Genomic DNA, 23,422 nt, shown 5'->3' with positions numbered 1-23,422 from the left:
CTTAATTTTTTCCAGAGCTGTATATATACGATTCAGCAGTTGCTACACTAAACGTCTGAGTATTTGGAGCAGACAGATGCAGTCACAGTCCGGTGGTCGGCCTGACTGACAGCTCCACAGCTGACAGAGTTCTGTGCCTCTGGAGCCTCTGAGCCCTCAGCATGGGCTGCCAAGCGGGGAGTACGCCTGCCTCCGTCTCCCTCGGCTGGGTGGCTGAATATATGAAACGTATATGAAAACAAAAAGATTTGGTATGTAGGCCTGGAAACTGTGACTTCATAAATCTTCTAATCAGATGTCTCCTGCAGCTCACATTGAGAACAGGTTTCCAGCCTCCCCTCTGAGCAGCAGCATAAACAGCAGGACGAGCTTATGCATTCAGCATTTTAATTAATACTCAAAGGTCTCTGGTGTTGAGCTTGAAAAAACTGCTAAATCATTTACAGCTCTACCTGTCAATGAGCAGGGGAGGAGAGAGAAGTGGCGTTAAGACATGGGGGGTGGGGGGGGAGAGGCACAGCATGCAAACACACACTAGGAGAGATTGCACTTTGGCTTTGATCTACGGTTACAAAGCAAAGGTTGGTGCACCCATAACAAAAGTATTAATATGCTATCTGAAAAAACAAAGGGCTGTAACAAATGAATAAAATGCTGCAGAAAGAAATGCTTTGGTTCCCTATCTAAAAATCATCAGGGTTTTCTTTTTATTGAGTTAGATGCCTGTACATTTTATGAGATTTTCCCATTTTATTCTATAACTTAAAATATGTCAGTCTCCATGAATTGTTAAGCTTTCACGTGTCACAAACACAAGTGGCTACTTGGCTAAGTGGCAAAATTAGTCTATAAATGTTGTCGGGGGCCTTAAAAGCTGAAGCATGGCGACTGTGTTTTTAGCCTAGCGTTAGCTTTTCACTTCTGTCATTTGCACCCATGCTTAAAAATGTGAAAGTAAAGCTAATTTAGCCAATTATAGAAAATACAATACAAGATACATCTTATCGGCTTTTAGTTGAGCAATCAATGGCGATGTGATGGAGGAGGCTTCCAGAGGAGACGAAAGGGAGGATACACGAGAGCAGACTACGCGGAAGTGTTTTCACTACTCGCGTATAAAAGCTCCGCCCCCAGCTGCACAGCCTCTGCTCACTGCAGCTGAAAGTGCTTCATTAAGAGTAAAATATATTAAATCTCTTAAACGAATGAGGAGATCATACTCTATAAAAACATTAAAGTGTGTGAAATATACTTACAAATTCAATAATAATGTTTTGATTATAAAATAATAACTTAGAGTTCTTACTTGTGGTTTTTGATGCATGTGTGGTAGACCCACAGAATGTCAAACATTTAGGATATATACAAATACGGGTAGCATAACTAATACATATTTTAGTGATTTGTGTCTCTCTTCTGTAGGACAAATTAAATAACAACATCCAATACAAAAGTTGATCTGAAACAAGCTCAAATACCATAAGGAAATTAATCCATTAATTATTATTATTGTTATGATTATAATTATAACTTAAATGAAATGTTATACCTGGAAAAACAAATACAGGACCGAAAATAATACATAGAAAACTATAATAAAAGAGAAGAATGGAAGAGATGGACGAAATAATTTCAATGAGAAACTGAATCCCAGGTTTGAAGGGATTGATGTGAAGTCCAGTGTCAGGGGATAAAACTGCGCGCACCAGAAGTAAAGGGCATTGTTTATGGAGACGCTGGAGTGAACGAGGACATCCCAATTAATACCTGAGGACTTCTCTGTCCTCGCGTCTCTTCCTCGTGTCTCTCGCTCGCGTCTTACGGAGGCGGAGCTAAGACGCAAGGAAGAGACGCGAGTGAGGGAAAGGAGGAGGTGAAATATTCAATTGAGATGAGCCTCTGGTGATATTCCCATTGGGCATAAAGAACAAGCGCTTGTGTTTCCATGAAAGCCTGTAAGAGGTGTGCTTGGAACAGATTGATCAATAAAGTTTTGAGAAGACACACACCTTTTGCATCAATCTATGAAGAGGCTGTTTTGTGCATGAAGGGCTAGGTGGTGGATGCAAATGGCTTAGTTTTACATAAGAACAAAATAACCAACTGATTTTCATATTCCTCCCTGGCTGCTGTTATCAATTGGTGCACAGGCCTCACAATAGTGTGGAGCAGAGACAGGCATTAAACAGCATGTTGGGACATTATTGAATAAGCGATCTATCTGCCTAGACTGATGCCTCCTCACTTAAAATAGGACCATGGCTGAGAAAAAGAGAGGAGATGTCCGTCCCTTCAGGCTTCATCACACCCGTACTGCTGCATATGGCCATCTGTCTGGAAAAGCATGATCCCCCGCTTCTCAGAGTGACTACGCTCATTGTTGACTTTGATGGCTGTTCCATTACAAAGTTTTACATTATCCAGATGCATTCAGGTTCGGACTCGGAGCGAGACAGACTGCAGAAAACAACAGACGCCTACACTCACTCAAGCTAATAGAACTGGAGTGTTGCTAAGAAGATTTGTAATACCTATTTTCATAAAATGTCTAAGTGATTTATTGATGTGTATTATAGTCAATAGATCATTAAATATGATATTTATGACTGTCATTGAAAGTGTCAGTATGTTTAAAATATGTGGGTCTGTGTCAACATGTCCGCTGTTCTTTACGCTGTGACACAATGGGTATATGCAAAAAAACTCTTTATGCTTTATTTTTTTACAAAAATTCATGAACAGATTATGTTTTCTTAAATCTCAAATCTCATTACAGCGCAGCACAGTGCTTGTGGGAACACGGAAGAATAGAGACGTGTTTCCTTTTCTTCCTTTTTTGGAGAGTTAGCAAGACCGAACCAGACCTTTGTCGCAGCACTTACAATAAAAAAAAAACTTTAAATTACAAGCGCAACATGTTACACCATCTCAGCCTTCAGGCTGGGCGACTTCCTAAAGGCAAAAAGGTGACTTTCTGTTAATAATGCTTACTTACTTAATTTAATTATATTTCAGGAAGGGAAATCTGAACATTGCGTTAAGGTTCAAAATTATTGTTACACATACATTCAGTCAACGTTTTTTATCAAGAGACTTTTGAAAGTATTACTTAATGAATCAGAAAATACTTCAGAATGAATACGAAAAAAATAAAAAATAGAATGGGAGGGATGAAACCCTCTTTAATGGTCACTGTTACGTGCTCTTGTTGTTTTTCTCTGTCTCTCTGCTGCGCAGGTACACCTGGTCCACCCCTGGCCCCGCCTCCCCCAGGTGTCCTAATTCCATTCAGCTCGGGACTTAAAAAGGAGAAGCTGGAGGAGAAGAGTCTCTCCCCTTTTCCCGATGCCGGAAGACTCTGACCGTGGACAATATCTCGCTGCCGTTTGGATCTGGAGATGCCTGTTGTTAATATGATAATGTGTGAACTCTGGAGGACCTGTTAGAATAGGTTTTCGCAGCTTTATTTTTCCCGTAGGGTTTTTGTTAGATCTCTGGGCAGAGGAGGGAAGCTTTGGGTCCTACGGCCCGTGGTGTGGCTGGCCCAGGCCCCCTTCTTCCTTTTGTTTGTTTTTGCCCGTCCTCCAGACCTTGTTCATTTGCCGGTTGGCTCATGTAAGTAACGGCTGTGCTCTCAAATAAATGCTCGCCGTTAAGTGCTGCGTGTTTGGTGTGATTTATTTTATGTTGCGGGTCTTCCCACGAGCCACTACCACTTGGTAGAGGACGGGTCGTAACAGTCACACATGCAGAGCACACAGCACACACAGTGAAATGTGTTCTCTGCATTTAACCCATCCTAGTACCAGGAGTCTAGTACCAGGAGCAGTGGGCAGCTATTGTACAGCACCCGGGGAGCAATGCTTACTTGTTCATGAATTTAAAAATGTTAAATATTTGTATATAGTTTTATAGACATTTGTTTTATATTCGGGATTGTGGGAAACGGTATTTCGATCTCTCTGTCTGTACACACAAACTGGAAGATTGACAATAAAGTTGACTTTGACTGACTTGACTTAAGATAAATCAAGTCAAATAAATAACCCCTAAATGTTTGTTTATTTTGGTTGTTTTATTTCTACTAATCTAAAAGATGACATGCTTTGGAAGTAAATATCCCAAACTCTGAATTGACCAGTATTTATAAACTTAGATTCCGGGTGATGGAGAGAACTTTTTAATTATAGCTGTTTGTTCTGAAGAGTAGATGAAGTCATGTTAGATGAAGGAGGGGAGGAATTAGGAGGCATTCTTTAGAGATATATTAAAGGAGAGGTGTCATGCTTTTCCGGTTATTACCCGTCCCCTTGTGTGTTATGAAGGTTTTTATGCATGTAAACGGTGTGCAGAGTCAAAACCCTCAAAGTACACCCTGTAGCGAGTAAAACTCTAACACAGAAAATACCTCCCCGAAACGCCTCGTTGGAGATACGTCATTGTCCATTTGATTCTTCCGGGTACGGCATGATGCCGTACCCGGAACAAAATGGACCAATCCGGAAGAGCTATGGCCACACCCAGCGGCGCTGGCCGCACCCTCTGCCAGCCTAACATTTACTGTTGGAAGCTCTGGTTCAGTTCACAATCGATCCAGTCATGCCAATGCCAAGGACCTGTTTCCTGAAATGTGAGGGGAAATCTGAGCTGTTTGTCCTACGGACGGAAGAACCACGACGAAGTCAGTGGTTGAAATTTCTGTTTAACACTGTTCCTTCAGAGGTTCGAAGAACGTTACTGTGTGCGCGGCATTTCACAGACGAAAGCTTCCAAAACATTGCCCAGTTTGAGGCCGGATATGCACAGCATTTGAAACTGAAGGACGATGCTATTCCTAGTTTGTTTGGACCGTTTGGAGCAGGGGAAGATTCGGGTACACAACCTGTAAGTTTGCATTGTTATTTGTGTATTTATCAAACAAGGTATCTACCACCATTTAAATGTGTAAACGTGTGTCGGACTGCTAAGCCATTGACACAGTGCCAACTGTGCTAACTAAGTTGCTAGCGTTTCCATATATCAACTCCAATATCAGCAGATGGCCTTACATACATGTATCTCATAGCAGGAGAATGTCTGCATTCACACACAAAATACTCATAGACAGTATACTCCGGGTGATTTACCGTACGGTCAGTCGCGAAACGTAATTACATTATAGCTGGCGTTCCTAGCGTGTATGCTACCGAGCTAAACAACGGAGCTAGACATGAGTTTGCTCTGGAAAACATTGTTGTTATGCCAGCTACAATGAATGTAGCAGACTACCCGTATAAGATTGCAATTGTAAACATGTTCTTGATAGCCTAATATGAACCACTATCTGTTGTTCATAGTATATTATAGTATAGTATAGTATAGTATAGCATATTACACTGAACAACTAGCAAACGTAGGTTAGCATTGTAATCCAGCTGGCAAGCTGACGAACATAAAACGACTAAGTTTCAATAATATTTTGTGATTGGCACTTCATTTCGTTAGGAATGTCTCCCAAACAAGGTATCTACCACGACTGTTTAAATGTGTAAACGTGTTTCGGACTGCTAAGCCATTGACACAGTGCTAACTGGGCTAACTAAGTTGCTAGCGTTTCCATATATCAACTCCAATATCAGCAGATGGCCTTACATACATGTATCTCATAGCAGGAGAATGTCTGCATTCACACACGAAATACTCATAGACAGTATACTCCGGGTGATTTACCGTACGGTCAGTACATTATAGTTGGCGTTCCTGGCGTGTATGCTACCAAGCTACCGTTCATAGCGTGTATGCTACATAGCTAAACAACAAGGCTACCTAGAGCTAGACATGCTAGGGAAAACATTGTTTTCATGCCAGCTACAATGAATGACCGAACGTAGCAGACTACCTGTATAAGATTGCAATTGTAAACATGTTCTTGCTAGCCTAGACTAGCTGTTGTTCATAGTAGATTGGCATATTACACTGAACAACTAGCAAACGTAGGTTAGCATATTAGCTGGCAAGCTAACTGTGTTGATTAGATAGATAGATTAGATAGATACACACTCCTACCACAACTACTACTAACGAATCTAAAACAACTAAGTTTCTCTAATATTTTGTGATTTGCATTTGATTTCGTCCAGCCAGATCAGGAAACTCCTGGCGTATCTGGCGGACAACACACACACGGGATGACCCACTCTGATGCCTCGTCCTAAAAAGCCCCGGCAGCCACTTACAAAGCTGCGATAGGCAAGATGCCGAAAACGCCTATAAGGGGAGGAATGGATGATATACCGTGTATATATGTATATTTACGCATGTTCATTTTGTACATTTCTAAAAATAAAGTTTGATGGAAATACTTAGTAGGCCTATCCTTTCTTCCCTGAATTATTTGCTCCTATAACATATCATTCATATATAGCAAACCATGATTTGATTTCTCATCAAACAGTAGTAGTTTATTACAGGTAAAAATAACTTACTCTTCTATAACAACAGTTGTAGGTACAGTTCGGTTAGTTAGCGTATAAAATATACGGCTGTACCGAGGCCATTATAAGACTGTTGTTCCGCTGAGAGCGAGCCGAAAAAAGCACTGTTAGACATGGGCGGAGCCTCTCTGGTGGTTGACTAATCAGAACAGAGTGGCCGAGCTGACCAATCGGAGCACACTAGGCTCACAGGGAGGGGGGGGGGCAAGAGCTCCAACGAGCCGTTTAGTGGAGAGAGTGAATACTGCTGAATACACACACTTTACAGAGATGCTGTATGCGAAACCAATGTGAGTTTGGAAAATTGCACAGTATAAATCTATTTTAGTATACCTCAACAATGGAATTATGATCAGTGGAAATGGCCATGACACCTCTCCTTTAACACATGGGTGAGACTGAAGCTGCCTGTCTCAAGCTTTAGAAGGACCAGAAGTCTGCAGAAGATTATAAACTCTACTGGCCTGACAGCAAGTGTGCTGCTCAATTCTACAAAGGTTCAGGTTTTGGTCAGAAAGTATGCAACTATTTCTTACTTTGGACAAAAGTTCATTCTGAGTGTGTGAAAGCTTGTGGAGGCTGTATGGAGTGAGCAGCCGTGTCACGCACTTGTAGTACGGGACCATCCTGGAGAGCATTTTTAGATATGGAATCCAATTGCGTTTCCAGAGCCCCCCCAGAACCTCCCATGATGGAATCACAGCATGGTCTGGCATCCTAACTGAAACAAGCTTGCCAGAATGCACAAAAAGCTATAGCAGGAAATAGGTAAAAGAGACTATGAGCTTATTGAGTGCCTGTGCAAGCATGAAACAAGCAACACAAATAACTGCTGAATCACAACTCGTCTCTGAGAACAAACCTCTGCCATCAGAAAGAGGACTTTGTGAGCCAAAGTGCAAATCACACTGCTTTAAGTTATCGATTCTTCCAGCCTCCATCCAGCTGCTGAACCCTGATGCTAAATCTTAGTACCAGTACAAGAGCAATGTGCAATAAATACACAGGCAGCTACCACTTTCATTCTACAGGTTCATTTTTTGTCTGTGTTGTCAACAGTGATGTTGTGTTGTTGTTGTTGTGATGTTTTTAACATACAGGAATGGACTGTAGCTCTTTGCTGAGACACATTTACCCTTTGGGAACAATAAAGTTTCTCTACCTTACTTCAGTGCTCTCATAAACTGAGGGCATTTTAGTGTGTCTAGGCTAACATGATTATAGTGTTTCACACAAAGCACACAGGCTCACAACTCTGTACATTCCCTCAATAAAGAGCCTTAGTGATCCACACACACACACACACACACACACACACACACACACACACACACACACACACACACACACACACACACACACACACACACACACACACACACACACACACACACACACATACACACACACACACACACATACACACATACACACACACACACACACACACACACACACACACCACACACACACACACACACACACACACACACACACACACACACACACACACACACACACACACACACACACACAATGTATGACGGAATAGCTTGGTGAGATTTATGTTTAATTCCTTTTTTATTACTATATAAGTCGATTATTTTTGCTTATATAGCAATATTACTGCAGGTTTTATTTTCTGTGTTTCTGCAGATGCTTCCTAAGATCATTATAAGTGCTGTGGCTGCATATGCAATATTATTTTTCAGGGTGTTGAGAGAGATAAGGGTGCTTTGGAGAATAGAAATAGGGATGCTTGAGGGCCCGAAGTGTTCATGAGGCTGTTCAGTTCAAAGGTTCCTGTTTTAACATACTTCTTGGCTCTCAACCTCCTTATACACATTTTCTTTTCTGGATATTTGATCAAGGTAATTATTATATCTTCAATCTATGTGTGTGTTTTATGTAAAACTGTATGTTTCACTATAAAAGGAAAGCTTACCAATAGTGATAAACTTGATCATAAGAGACAAAGGTTGTGTTTGAATAGTCTTTTTGCTTAGGAAGGTTTCTGTGATGATTCTGTTTGGTTTTGGTTTTGTTGTGCTTTTGTTGTGTTTTCTTCTGTCTCCCCCCTCCCTTCTCTGTTTTTTCACTGCAGGGCTGGGGCCGTTCTTATTTCATCAAATCCCCCTCCTCGACTCCTCGACTCCTCGGTCCTCCGGTAGTGACCCAGAAATGAATTTTAGCGCGCCATGTTGAAGGACATCTAATTTCTCTAAATACACATCGAGGACCGAGCATCGAGCGTCGAGGAGGCTCTCTGGAGGAGCTATGATCGAGGATACACTGATGGGTCCTCCACGGTCCTCCACGGCTCCTTCATTTCCTGGTTGCTAACACCGTTGTAACACATAATCATTGATGTTCCGCTGTAACAGTGGTAGACTCATCAGAACATAGTGGGCGAGCTGACCAATCAGAGCACAGTGGGCTCATAGGGAGGGGGGGGGGGGGGGGGGGGGGGGGCAGGAGCTCCAACAAGCCGTTTAGGACAGAGAGTGAATACACATACTATACAGAGATGCTGTATGAGAAACCAATGTGAGTTTGGAACACTGCACAATATAAATCTATTCTAGTAGACCTCAACAATGGAATTATGATCAGTAGTATATTTAAGTATAGTTAAATAGTAAATATTCACTGAGTAATGTTTATGCTGCAATAATTAGCAAGATATAAATATAATCAGGGGTGCACATAACTTTCTTAGTGAGTTACTCAGATGAGTACCAGGAGACAGTGTTTGGTACTCCAACTTGTGGCCCCACACAAAGTTATGTGATGAAGCCCTCTGTGTCGCGAACGTCGACACAGAATGTGCAGAGGGGAGTCTCCTTCCGCAGCCAGTTGGCGTAGTTTTGGCACAATTCTGTTGTACACACCAACGTTAACAGCAGCCCCGTCTGTGCACACGGCGACCGACTCTGTCGTCCAGTGATCTTAGCGCCTTCTGGAAAAGCTTCACAAGTCCGTCGGTACGCAAAGGCGCTTAGTGACACAAGTGACGGTACGCATTTCAGATGTTTGCCGTGCATGCGTACCTGCGTACCAGTTATGTGCACCCCTGAATATAATGACATCTTGACTGCAAGACATGGAATCAAACACAACCTTCTAATTGAAAGACTGACACACCACCAAAGAGCCACAGTCACACCTGGTAAACAGGTGGGACTGTGGCTGGCTCCTTTAAAGCGATAGAGCCTTTCCATTGTTCTGAATGAGAGATAAACCTCTCACATTTCTGTCTATTGTTAAAAAACGGTAGCTGCTATCGTAAAAATGTCTACGCTGTGAGCATATCAGATCCCTGATGAGCGTTTTAGTGTGCTTTTTGTGTACGTTGGGGTCAATAATGGGGCTCCTTTGGTAGTTTATCTGAAGGTGTGCAGCTGGTGGAAAGATGAGGCTACATTTACAATCGGGCTGAATTAGGAGCTGTGAAAAGTTTTTGACACATTCTTGCCTTCAAGAGGGACTTTTTTTTTTGTTCTTTGCTTCAAGCATGGTATTTTTCATGTCTTGATAGGTTTTCCTACGTTTTTCATAAAAATGATGTCTCAGGAGTGTATGGTTTGGGACTTATGGCATGCTTAAAGTTGTTTTGTTAGGTGAATTTCAAGCTTTACTCCACTCTGTTTTGAGATCAAAGCACTCTAGACTCAAGGAGCGGCGCAATATACACTAATGTTAAAGGAGAGGTGTCATGGCCATTTCCACTGATCATAATTACATTGTTGAGGTCGACTAGAATAGATTTATACTGTGCATTTTTCCAAACTCACATTGGTTTCTCATACAGCATCTCTGTAAACTACGTGTATTCACTGAATTTCACTCTCTGCCTTTAACGGCTCGTTGTAGCTCCAATAGCTCCAGCCCCCACCCTCCCTGTGAGCACAGTGTGCTCTGATTGGTCGGGACGTTGTGAATCGCGCTGAGCTCCGTGGAGGTGTTGTTTCCTTGTTTAGGATACATAGCGAAACACAGCCAAACTCATCCTGAGCACACACAAACTCACAGCCGAAGTAAAAACAATAAGTGTGTCTTGATATTGAGTAAGAAAAAGGTTGATAAACGCTGTGAGAATGGGTCTGCAGAGAGAATTTTGCAGCGATCCCAACTGTCTGTTATCAGCCTGCAGCCAGGGAGGAGAAATCAGCTGAGCTGCCTGCTCCCTGCACACAGATGTGTGTGTGAGGAAGTCCGTGGATTGGTCAATTTGGACCAATCAGCAGGGGCTTAACGTAACGGCTCCGCGGACGTAACGTAACGGCTCCACGGATTGGTCCATTTCGTTCCGGGTACGGCTTGACATCATGCCGTCCCGGAAGAATCAAATGGACAATGACGTATCTCCAACGAGGCGTTTTGGGGAGGTATTTTCTGTGTTAGAGTTTTACTCGCTACAGGGTGTACTTTGAGGGTTTTGACTCTGCACACTGTTTACATGCATAAAAACCTTCATAACACACAAGGGGACGGGTAATAACCGGAAAAGCATGACACCTCTCCTTTAAAATCTGAAGAAGGCCTCTTTACCAAGCTCCAAACTATGTTTGATATTTCAAAAACTATAAATCTGATTCTGAAGTTGGGTATTACAAATAATGTCAGAAAGCTGGAATGAGGTTTCTGAGTGAGAGTATGAAGGAGAAGTTATCTCTAGAATTATGAAAGTTATGAATGTGAAAAGTTATAGAGCACATGTTCTAATCAAGCTGAATGTTTTGATGTTTGAACAGAGTTTCTGCGATGTGGAAAGGGGAGGAGAAGGTAACAAAAAACGCGGCGGAATAATAATAAATAATTTTACCGTAGAAGAACATATGTTATGTTCATGACATAATGATTTACGATTTGAATGACATTTCACAGTGTTACCGAGTTGGGTGGTGTTTCTTGTTTGAATGGTGATATGCACAGTAGTAGTTGTGTAGGCATAACAAGTTGTGAAGCTATTGAATAAAGTATTATCTATTCAAATATTTGAATACAATCTGGATTACAATTGGATTCATGTCAATTGAAACAGTATGGTGAGTGCAAGCAATAATTTCCTTACACTTTCCTTTTTTTATTTCCGTTCCTGTTTCCAGTGGCGTTTTTATATGTACAAAAGTGGTGGGGCACGAACAACTTAGACCCCATTTACACGGGAACGAAACGGGTTGTATCCGCATAGTTTCTCTTGCGTATAGCCCTTTCATTTACACGAGGCCGTAACAAAACGATAGAAACGGACCCCACAAACGATAACGGGTCCCAAGGTGGATAGATTTGCAAACGAAACGCTCTGGGGGGTCAAACGGCTCCGTGTAATCGCCTCTATACGAATATTTCCCGATAGATGAAGCCATAGCCCCGCCTCTCCCCACCTCTGCTGCTCACTGCTGTAGCATGGCCAGTAGCTACTGTCAGAAGCTACTGCTAGTGCTACTGCTACTGACCATGCTACAGATGTTAGTACAACATCTACAGCTCGACCATGCTACAGATGTTAGTGCAAAATGTACAGCTCCTCTACCACAACCATCAGCAACAAGTGGACATGGAGAATTACATGAACTACTACATGTTGCTAAATCCACCGCGGGGCATAAACAGAAGGGCAACCATGGCAACCATGCTCCGGGGTCTTCTTCGCTGCTTTTGGTGTATTTTGTGGCGGCAGCAGCGCCACTTACAGGCCTGGCATATGTACTACAGCGTGTCCAGCGGGTCGAGCGGTCTCGTGTGAACAGACACGTTAAATGAATCGAATGCGTGTGAACGGAATACTTTTTTGAAAACGCATACGGTGCGTAAACGCAAACGTTCCCGTGTAAAGGCAGCCTTAGATGTGTATATATAAGCTTCTGGTGCTTTTTTTAAAGACGTAAACAAATAGCTGTAGGCTATCCATGGTTCCGATAGAGAGAGAGGGGGGGGGGGGGGTGGATATAAGGAAAACACAGACACTCATCACCGAGGTCACAATATCAATCGATCCAGCAGAGCAATAGCCTATAGGCAAAACACAAAAGATCAACAAAATATATGACATACAATGAACTTACCAAAGCTGAAGTAGATGGTCAACTTCATTCATTTTCTTTCCGTTTTACTGATTTTAATCGCTATACGCTGCTCTCTCTCGTCTCCTCTTCACTACAGGGTGAAAACTACACTTTTCGCAGCCCACGTACTTACAGCCAATCAGCTCTCTGAATTATGAGATGACGTTTGGTAGGTATGCCAGCACTTTGCCCCACTGGTGATTATTTTTTTGCCGCACACATTGAATAGAAAAATACTCTGAGCATGCGCAGTGTAGTTTTTACAGCACCCATTCATTTAGATAGCAGAGAGAGGGGCTTGCCCCACATTGCTCAACACGGCTCAATAGGCACACTGTGGACACTAATTGGAAGAACGCAGACTAAAACAGCAATGTACAGACGAATCACCTGTGCCCCACCTGCCCCTAATGACGAGTCACCACTGCCTGTTTCTTGATAATGAAATAAAAATATTCACTGTTTACATAAACTGCATGAAACAACATTATTAGAATGCAAAGGGTAAAACAGAGATGGAGTACTCGAGTGCCGATTTTCGAGACTCTAGACTCGACTCGGACTCACGCACTGATTGACGCGGACTCAAACTCGGACTCGTGAATTCTCACGCACGATGACTCTGACTCGGACTCGTGAATTCTCGCGCACGATGACTCTGACACGTGAATTTTTCACCCACGATGACTCGGACTCGACTTGTACATTGACTCGGATTCGAGCAAGTTTTGTCTCGAGTCAGATGTACTCTGTCCTGGCGTGTGTACCTGCGAGGCGAGTTCACGTACTGGGCCCCCCCCCCCGCTATTCCAGTCTAAAGATGTCCAGACACACACCCTGCATCGTACTCTATGCTTTCACAGATTCTGCTTAGACATTGGGAAAGACCGGCGCAAAATGCTCACAATGTAACTATTTAATATATGTTAATTTATTTGTCATCTGTCCGTCATTATACATGTGTGTTTACACTACTCCGTTGTCCATTGACTTCTGGTAAAAGTTCCTTCAAAATAAGAGTCCCGATCTTATTACTATCAAAATAAAAGTGCAAATCGAAAACTTTACCATAGGAAATTATTGGCATACAAATATAATCACTTCTCTAAAAGGTAACTAATTTTAAATATAGTTAGACATATTAAAGGTCATTTACAATAATAATAATAATAATAATATTAATATTAGTAATAAGCTTTATATTTGTATAGCACCTTTTATACAAGAATTGTAGCCAAACTGGCTTCACAGCAGTTCAATAGACATATTAGTATAACATGACAGGATAAAAGCAATGTAGAGGAGCTACAGCTACATTTCAACAAATATATCCATGAAGATTAATACATGAAGACTTGTGACTCGGACTTGGACTCTTCTTGGGTGACTTGGACTCGGACTCGAACACAGGTAATGATGAGTCAGACTTGACTCGGACACTCCTTGGGTGACTCGGACTTGGACTCGGACTCGAAAAGTGGGGACTCGAGAGTGACTTGGACTCATGAATTGGTGACTTGAATACAACACTGGGGGAAAATATCAAGATGTGCTTTTAGTAGTCAGTGTAGGTAAAATTGTAGTTTGACAAAGGCAGACGCACTTCACAATAACGTCACTCAGTGCAGTGTAATCCTCTTGGCACTGTACTCTCTTTTCCTATGTCCTGATGACTATTCAACTGCAACCAAATATATTCACTCTGCCGTAGGACCTACCTGATACGTGTTGTCAAAGCTGTCATACATGAACCGGGTGATCAGAGACGTCTTTCCAACTGCAAGACAAGAAAAAGACAGAGTGTGTTAAATGAGAGACAAGAGGCTTCCACTGTTAAACACTCAATAAGTGTCACAGCAGGTTTGGTGGTTATGGTTTCAGTCATGGCTGTCTGTGCTGCCCAGGGAGCTCATTACTGTGTGGGGGGGGTGACCAGGAGGTCAGCCAGGCAATCAGGTCTAGCTGTAATTAACATGCTGCTGCTGCTACTGCCATTATGTTTGTTCCAAAAACAACTGCATTTCCCATTTTATATTTCCAATGCGGTAATGACATGCAAAAATGCGAACTTCACATTTTCCTTTTTACTGAACTATAGGAAACATGATAGGGAAGTCAGCCATCTAAAAAAAGACCATCTTAAAGCTCACCTATTATGCTATATTAGAACAATATATTATAGGGCCATATCTATACAAAATATGACCCTTAAGTGTTCTGCTCAATATACCAAACAGATCACCCATTGTAGCATGCCTCATACCCCTCTATTTCAGCCCTGTTACTAAAGTGCTGATTCTGGGTCTGGCCCTTTAAATGTAACCAAGCTGCTGCTGGCCACGCCCCTTTGGAGCTGCTGCTGGCCACGCCCCTGAAACTCAGATACTTTAATGGCGCATTTCCATTGCAGCGCGTAGCTCGCTTTAAGCGTGCCGTGTCGTGCCGTCCCCTTTTTTGGTTGTGCTTCCACTAGGCCTCGTTCCGGCGCGGCACGGCGCGGGGCCACTTTTTCCCCTCTTTTCTGGCCCTAGAAAATTGTGGTTCTATCGGGGCCAACAAACAGGGCTGAGTCGGGCTGAGTATGCTAAACTAGAGAGAGGAGCGCTGGCAAGAGGGCTAGAACTACAACAAGATGGACATATTTGACCGTGATTTAATTGTAATACACGTTTCAAAATGATGCCGAAGTAACAACATACTGATACCGGTTAGTAAAAACCATGAATTAATGCTTTGTCAAGTCTGCAGACAGACGGCAGGGGAAAAACCTTTTAAAATGCGTGTTTTTCTAGATGGAGATTGGCTAAGCTAACGCAGTATATGCCCCGACCGTCCACACTCACAACAACGGCCTATACAGACATAAATAAGGCAGCGACTGTATTCACCATGACACAGGCAGTCTGTGGTGTGTACTTGTTTAACTTTTGTCGAGTTTCTGAACATATATAAGGAGCTGTGAGCTCTGAGTGCTCACAGCTAACGGCTGTGTTGTGTTTCTGGATTTCTCATTGAAGATGACGTCACGGCTCCGCCTACACTGCGTTACTATAGTAACTACCCCAGTTCCTAAACTGTAATGGAAGCGCAGCATGAAGTGAGTCGGCCCTGTTAAGGCCCAACGCGGCCAAGCCGTACCGAGCCGTACCGAGTGTGGCCGAGGCCGACCGTGTAGTGGAAATGCGCCATTAGTAATGTCGTCATGACCGCAGCAAATCTGGATCAGCTCTGTTGCACCCCCGTTTTTAGAGATGTGGGTAAGGAGGAAAAGAGAGAGGGTTGTATTTTCTGACACTTTGTGAGTCTCCTTACTCACAGGGGACACATACAGTATTTATGTATAAAATACATCAAAAAGTGCATTTGCATAATAGGTGACCTTTCTTTGCCTAAGTCCAGCAGTGGCTCAGTCTGTAGGTGCTTGGACTGTGAGCCGTAGGGTCGCCGGTTCAAGTCCCCGAACAGACCTAAATATGGACTGTGGACTGGTACTTGGAGAGGTCCCAGTTCACCTCCTGGGCCCTGCCGTGGTGCCCTTGAGCAAGGCACCGGACACCCCCTTTCCCCCCCCACTCCCCATTGCTCCCTGGGCGCTGTACAATAGCTGCCCACTGCTCCTGTACTAGGATTGGTTAAATGCAGAGGTCAAAGGTCACTGTGTGTGCTGTGTGCATGTATGTGTGACAACTAAAGAGGGTTTCATCCTCTAATTCTATTTATGTTTAAGCAGATTTTGCTTACATTTATAGTTAGAACAATGACTGTCAAGCCAACAGACTGATTCATTATATGTCTTAAGGGCCGGTTTTTGGCATAGGGCACCAGATCTGGGGGGGGGGCGCTTCGCTGGTAGCTCTGGGAGGGAAAACTATCTTTTTTGACTGTTTGGGCTCATCCTAATTTTCGGCCTTGATGTAACAACACTCATAATTAAGTAAAGGTAACACCCTTTTCACCCCGGTTACACTTTTCATTTGCCCTGTACGATGGGCGCTGTAAGTGATGAAAGTGGGGGATGTTGGCTTATCTGGCGCCCGCAGCTCACAGCCAAAGTGCGAGTGAACGTGCGAGTGAACGTGCGAGTGAGCGTGCGAGCGAGGGAGAGAGAGAGAGAAGGCACACCGGTCCCGGGGATTGTTGTTGTTAGCATCTGGTGCTAGCTGCGCTAACGGATATAAGAAGCTGTTTTACAACAAGGTGGAGGGAGAGTCCTCTCCTGTCAGACTGAGAGGTAAAGGACTCTCTGAGAGTTTAGATAGTTAACTTTAGTCTAAGTTATCTCAGTGGGTCTCAAACGTTTTGATCACAATTTATGTAAACAAATATTTCCAAGGCACACCTCTATAATTATTAGGATAAATAAAAACAGGTTTGAAATCATTCCAGTGTATACTATAGGACAGTAAAGCAAAAATATCGTTTAAAACTGGAGAGATTAAAAAAAAATGCATAAATAAATAACTGTTAACTAGGTAAAATAAGATATAAATGAACAACAAAATGAAAATACGTTACATTTATTTGTTATTGGCTATGGTAGGTTATTGGTTATGTTCACATATTTATTTGATTATTAAAATGTAAACCGATCTTTTTCATATGGGTGCTCAAAGTGCACCAGATTGAAGCATTTGACTTTAAATTGTTTAAACATTTCTTCCCGGTGGGGCATACCCCCGGACCCCCCTAGAGTATGTGACGTCTACCCCCTAATTAAAACATGTTCATACCATACTGAATACATTTGAAGTCCTCTTTATGTAACCTATGCCAATACGTTTCTGTTTTTGTAGTGTATTGATATTTTGTAGAGATTTATTCTTTATATATTATATTGTGTATTCCTTGGATACTCTATTGATCTTTATATTTTCCATAGTAATAATGTCAGGCTGGGGGGGTTAGCTAAAATGTTGCCTCGGGCAGCAAATTGGTTAGAACCGGCCCTGCTTGTTCCTCATAAGAGATATATAAATTAAATAAATACATTTATGTTTTTGTCCTCACTTTATTCACTAATTTGAAATGGGAAACATGTGTTGTCATATGTTTCCGTACACTATTCATAGAGCAGCAACATGTGCATCAAAGAGTGATGAGGTGGTTTAGGTTTTCAATCGAATCTAATGAAAGGACACCCAATATTTGCACATTTTACTTTCATTGAGGCTTATTTAGTTTTTTCAAGCACAATATTTCTTTCTTATAATATCCATCAAAGGCCTAAACAGAGCAACTCTCTGAGTTAAAGCAAAACACCATATTGTACCTTGAACCTTAAATCAACTGTTACAAACTACTATTTGTCTGCATTATTCAGGTCCAACACTATTGATTCCACTGACAGTTACTTACATTAATTCTGTAATGCACATTTTTCAAATTGTTTTGCATTGCACTAAAGCGATCAGAGATATATTATAGCATTATTTCAAGAAAAATTGGCAATACAATAAATATAGAAGGCATTTTCCCAAATATGGAAATGTTTTCATTGCAGGAGATGTGTTATGGTACTGTATGGTATAACAGCCATCTAATTTCATATAAATTCAATAATGTATTGATCATTTTAGGAGCACAAGGTGTGTGTTACCAGAATAAATCAGTTCTTGGACAGAATATTGGTGAGACATGGCTGACTTATTGGTAGTATATAGTTTTCCAATTTTTTTATCCTCAGTTGGTTCTGTTAAGCAGGAGGACTCTAACAAAGAAATCGTGGAAGCCAGAATCCTGTAATCACATCCTGTTCTTAAATCCATTTAGCAGCCGTGCACAGGGCTGGCTGAGAGCCGCTATCTAAAATCTCTATAACTCCTTGGAACAGATCCAAAGTGCTACAGTTAGGTGTAATCAGCCTGTAAACACCGGCCGGATTCTGGATGGTGCTGACCTCCACACAGTTCACTGACATCTAGATGTACTCGTCTACACAGACCCCCAGTGCAACATCTTCTTGTGCAGCTGCCATTCCACATTTGCTGCAATATTTGTGACTTTCAATTCATTGAAATGATTCAGATGATTTTGATTCCGCACAGGCATAAACATATTCATCTTTAATTCACAGTTCATCAAATGTAGCACCTAGCTACAATAGTTTACAGAAAGAGTTTTAATCAGGCAGACTTATTACATGATTCTCTGCCCGCACTCTCCATATCTGCAGGGGAGGATTTGATGCGCAGCTCCTGATTATGCTAATGATCCCATGTTAATTTATCAATCTATCATATAGCTAATTTAGCCTCAGAGCTGTCCTACTTTAGACAGATCCCAAAAGTGGTATCATTTAAGTGAGTATGACAAGTGGCGCTTTTATTTCAGTAACTTTCAATCAAAAAAGAGCAAACATTTAAAGAGGGCAACAAATTGACGTAAATGATTATGGAAATATTAATTAAATAAAAGGATTATCAACCAGCACATCATGCTCTGTATAAGTAGTCTCTTTAAATTGTATTAATTCCCTCAGTTAAAAGTAATTTCTGCACTGCTGCTGTTAGTATTTTTATGACAGACCGTTTGTCAACAAATGTGATTCGGCCGTTTAAGATTTTCAGTTGAATTTAAAGTCTGTGTATGATTAAGGAAAGAGAAAAAGGTTATATATAAATAGTCAATTTAATAACTTTTGACTTATGGATTGTAATTTGGTCAAAACATTTGTATTAATAAGTCATTATGGCATGCTAATTGTAATAGGCGATTACTTTGGAGCCTTAATTGTGTGGTTTTTGTGAGGTTTAGTTATTATTGTTCAACCAGAATATTTTCAATGCCTTCACCTCAGTTGTAATGACAGAGCACAACGTTAGTCTGATCCAACATCCTTGTTGTTGGCTCATCCTTCTCGACCTGTTAACATGAGACAGCACTGTCTGTGCCTCTCAGTCCCAGCTGAAAAGCTCCAACTGTCAGGGACAGACTGCACACCCCTTTTTCTTCATCCTCCAAACAGGAAATACAATTGCAGTCGAAACTAAATCTGGAGGGACACCAAAACTCCTTCACCAGAGAGACCCCTCAGTATAATGATGCACATTGAAATATAAAACAGACGTCACATCAAAGTACTACAGGGGAACATTAGGATGTCCCTTAATGTCCTGATCCAGCCTACAGTATTCTGGTTAGGTTGAAAGGCTGAACTGAGTGTGGTATCTTCAGACATGACTCCAGGATTACTGTGGTGGAAGCAGGAAGCTTAGTTACGCTGGTGGCTGCAATCATTTAGTGAATTTTCAGTTGGGCTAAAAATTAATTATTATCAAGACAGATCTTTGATTACATTTCAAAATTATCTCTGCATCTCTGAACATTTCCCCTTCATAAACTGTAAGCTTTTCATCCTCTTTGCCAATAACACAGAAATATGTTTTAGACATTATGACGGGATTCAAATGATGAGTAGCTTTAGTCAGACATTAAAAAAACAAAAGGCAGCGATAACTTTGCAATAACCTCTTATCATTCAGGTCGTTATAGAGGTGTGTTTTCACAGGGCAAAGGGTTTACACAGGAAAAGTTAGCTTACTAAAATTCAAAAGGATGGACGACATTGAACAACAGGAAGGTCAAGTACTGTATAGTAGTATGATAGGAAACAAAAGTTAATATTGTGCACAAACAATGTGCTATAATTCTTATGAGAGAGTTGATAGAGTTTCTAACAGAAATTGTAAAAAAGATAGATAGAAAAGGTCTACCGGTTTGTTATTAAACTAAATCATGGTACATATTCCCTTGATGGCACCCAAATGTATGATTTCAGGCTGAGCAAATGTCTCATCTTGACATTTAGGCTATGCCACGTAGATCTTTCTACAGCGTCTCGCACCTATTGATTACCGTTGCACGCAGGTTCTGGTAGTGCAACTTTAATAATGAGGAGAAAGCTGTCCTACAATCACAACAAGCTAACCTGCGGCTGTTATTGAAGATCCAGCAGGATGTGAAGATTCCAGACATTTAGATGTCAATACCATACAGCAATATTCCACTCAACATGTTTAGAGTTCATATGTGTGCAAATGTATTTTTAACAAAAGAGATTGAAATAAACTTTAGATTGAAAGTACTTTTAAGAAAGGGAAGTTTCTTTCCAATTACAAAAAAAGTCCAGCAAACATGATGTTAAAGGAGAGGTGTCATGCTTTTCCGGTTATTACCCGTCCCCTTGTGTGTTATGAAGGTTTTTATGCATGTAAACGGTGTGCAGAGTCAAAACCCTCAAAGTACACCCTGTAGCGAGTAAAACTCTAACACAGAAAATACCTCCCCAAAACGCCTCGTTGGAGATACGTCACTGTCCATTTGATTCTTCCGGGACAGCATGATGTCAAGCCGTACCCGGAACGAAATGGACCAATCCGTGGAGCCGTTACGTTACATCCGCGGAGCCGTTACGTTAAGCCCCCGCTGATTGGTCCAAATTGACCAATCCACGGACTTCCTCACACACACATCTGTGTGCAGGGAGCAGGCAGCTCAGCTGATTTCTCCTCCCTGGCTGCAGGCTGATAACAGACAGTTGGGATCGCGGCGAAATTCTCTCTGCAGACCCATTCTCTCTGCAGACCCATTCTCACAGCGTTTATCAACCTTTTTCTTACTCAATATCAAGACACACTTATTGTTTTTACTTCAGATGTGACTTTGTGTGTGCTCAGGATGAGTTTGGCTGTGTATCGCTAACAAGGAAACAACACCTCCACGGAGCTCGGCGCGATTCACAACATCCCGACCAATCAGAGCACACTGTGCTCACAGGGAGGGTGGGGGCTGGAGCTATTGGAGCTACAACGAGCCGTTAAAGGCAGAGAGTGAAATTCAGTGAATACACGTAGTTTACAGAGATGCTGTATGAGAAACCAATGTGAGTTTGGAAAAATGCACAATATAAATCTATTTTAGTAGACCTCAACAATGGAATTATGATCAGTAGAAATGGCCATGACACCTCTCCTTTAAAATCTATTATGGCTGATAAATATATTTATTTTAAAATGATATCATTGTCGATATTAATCTATGAACCCCACAATCCAGACTACCACTTCTTGCTGAGCTCTGTTAAAATAATAATAAATTGAGTTGTCCTCCCAGCCCTGACGCCATGTGCCCAGCAGCAGCCAGGTAAACCCACCGACGGTCACTTAGCGGCAGGCATCACGGAATACCCTTGAGGATTTGGCAGCCAATCAGAGCATGGCAGGGCTCTCTGCATGTGCCTGAACCCACTCTCACGGAGATGGATAAAAATAAGACTTCACGTGTCATGTGTTGACTTTGCACCACAGCGGGATTAGAGCTGGGCGCTCTGGATGGAGAAGATATTTAATATTTATCAATGAGTGAAGGAACAGCGAAAAATAAGTGGTTATTTATGATAGTTCTTGCTGAGGAAGGTGTGCCAGAAAACCGAATAAGAGAACAGTTGGAGAGACATAGAAATGTATATTCATAGTCACAGCAGCTGGCCTACAGGAGAAAGCCAAACAGCAGATGGCCTCCAGATATATTTATTCACTTCCAAGTTCCTTTAATGAAAGAATTAAACATTACAAATATCATACATAAATATCCCAAAAATCTTTCTGCAATGAAACCTACCTGGTTATCCCATATGTACATGATGTTGCCAAAATAACCTGAATTAAAACAAAAGCATTAAAAAGAAAACACTCCACAAGAATTAGCACAATGTCATGTCAAGTTTACTACACTTAACACCATGACCCTCATTTGAGGATGTTTATAACAATTCAAAGGCCAAAAGGTCCCTGGATGTACACTGAGTGAAAAGAATATTTTTCGTCCGAGGGTGACTCTTCTCCGACAGAGTCTCTTCAGTTTTGCCTGCCGCGGGTTTGGTGGAACTAGATGGCTGGTCACAATGGTTCAGATGGAACTGCCTGATGAGCCGGGCATCAAAGATGTGTCGAGCTTGGAACCATGACCTCTCTACTGGACCATACCCTTCCCAGTCGACAAGGTATTGCAGGCTTCTCCCACGTCGGCGGGAACGAAGCAGGCGTTGAATCATGTAGGCTGGGCCTCCATCTATGAATCGGGGCGGCGGTGGAGGTGGAGCAGCAGGAACCAGTGGGCTCTCTCAAACCGGCTTGATCTTGGAGACGTGGCTTGTTAGGTAGATCCGCATGGACCGGGGCAATTTGAGCCTTACTGCTACAGGGTTGACCACCTTCTGGACTTCGCATGATTCAAGATTCAAGGCTTTATTGTCATGTGCACAGTCGCTACAGTATGGCAATGAAACATTTAAGTCACAGGCTCCTCCAACAGTGCAACATCAATATATATAGGACATAAAACAAATAAAACAGATACAATTGTGCAAGAGAATGTTTTGAGATGTGCAAAAATAAATAGAAATAAAATAGAAGAGTCTATATACACAAGTAAATGTGATATACAGATAAATAATTGGCAAGATGCAAACAGATGAATGTTTATGGATGTTCTTTACAGCGTTCAGGTGTTAAATAGTCTTATTGTTATACATTTAGTTTTGTGTGTTTAGTTTCCGGTCTTCCTTCCTGTGTTTGCCCTCCTGTGTCTGATTGTGTTCACCTGTTGCCCTTGTGTTTCTGCCTCCCCTGCCCAGCTGTGTCTTGTCCTGTGTTTACCCTTCTGTGTATTTAATCTTGTCTTCCCCTTTGCTCCATGTTCGGTCATCGTCTTCCTTGCACCTCCATGCTTGTCCCTGTTGGTTTTTTGTCCGGATGCTTCCTCGTGCTACCGGTTTATGGATTTAAGTTTTTTTCAATTTCTTTTGTTAAATAAAGCTAGCTTTTTGTTATACTTTGTACCCCATCTCTTCATTCTGCGTTTGGGTTCTCTTAACCCCCAACC

The 23,422-nt window shown here is 41.9% G+C and overlaps 1 protein-coding gene across 2 annotated transcripts in view; it reads right to left on the bottom strand.

The window, feature by feature from the left end:
- The window catches only part of rab6ba (RAB6B, member RAS oncogene family a), a 126,627-nt gene that overhangs the window by 58,174 nt on the left and 45,031 nt on the right, over positions 1-23,422 (bottom strand). For both annotated transcript variants that reach the window (XM_034140902.1, XM_034140901.1), the window contains exon 2: positions 14,260-14,318. In XM_034140902.1, the coding sequence (XP_033996793.1) occupies positions 14,260-14,318 (59 nt within the window). The remainder of the gene's footprint in view (positions 1-14,259; positions 14,319-23,422) is intronic.

Source organism: Trematomus bernacchii, unplaced genomic scaffold, assembly GCF_902827165.1.
Source record: "Trematomus bernacchii unplaced genomic scaffold, fTreBer1.1, whole genome shotgun sequence".
In the NCBI taxonomy this organism is placed as follows: Eukaryota; Metazoa; Chordata; class Actinopteri; order Perciformes; family Nototheniidae; genus Trematomus; species Trematomus bernacchii.
This window is presented reverse-complemented; position numbering and strand designations above follow the sequence as displayed.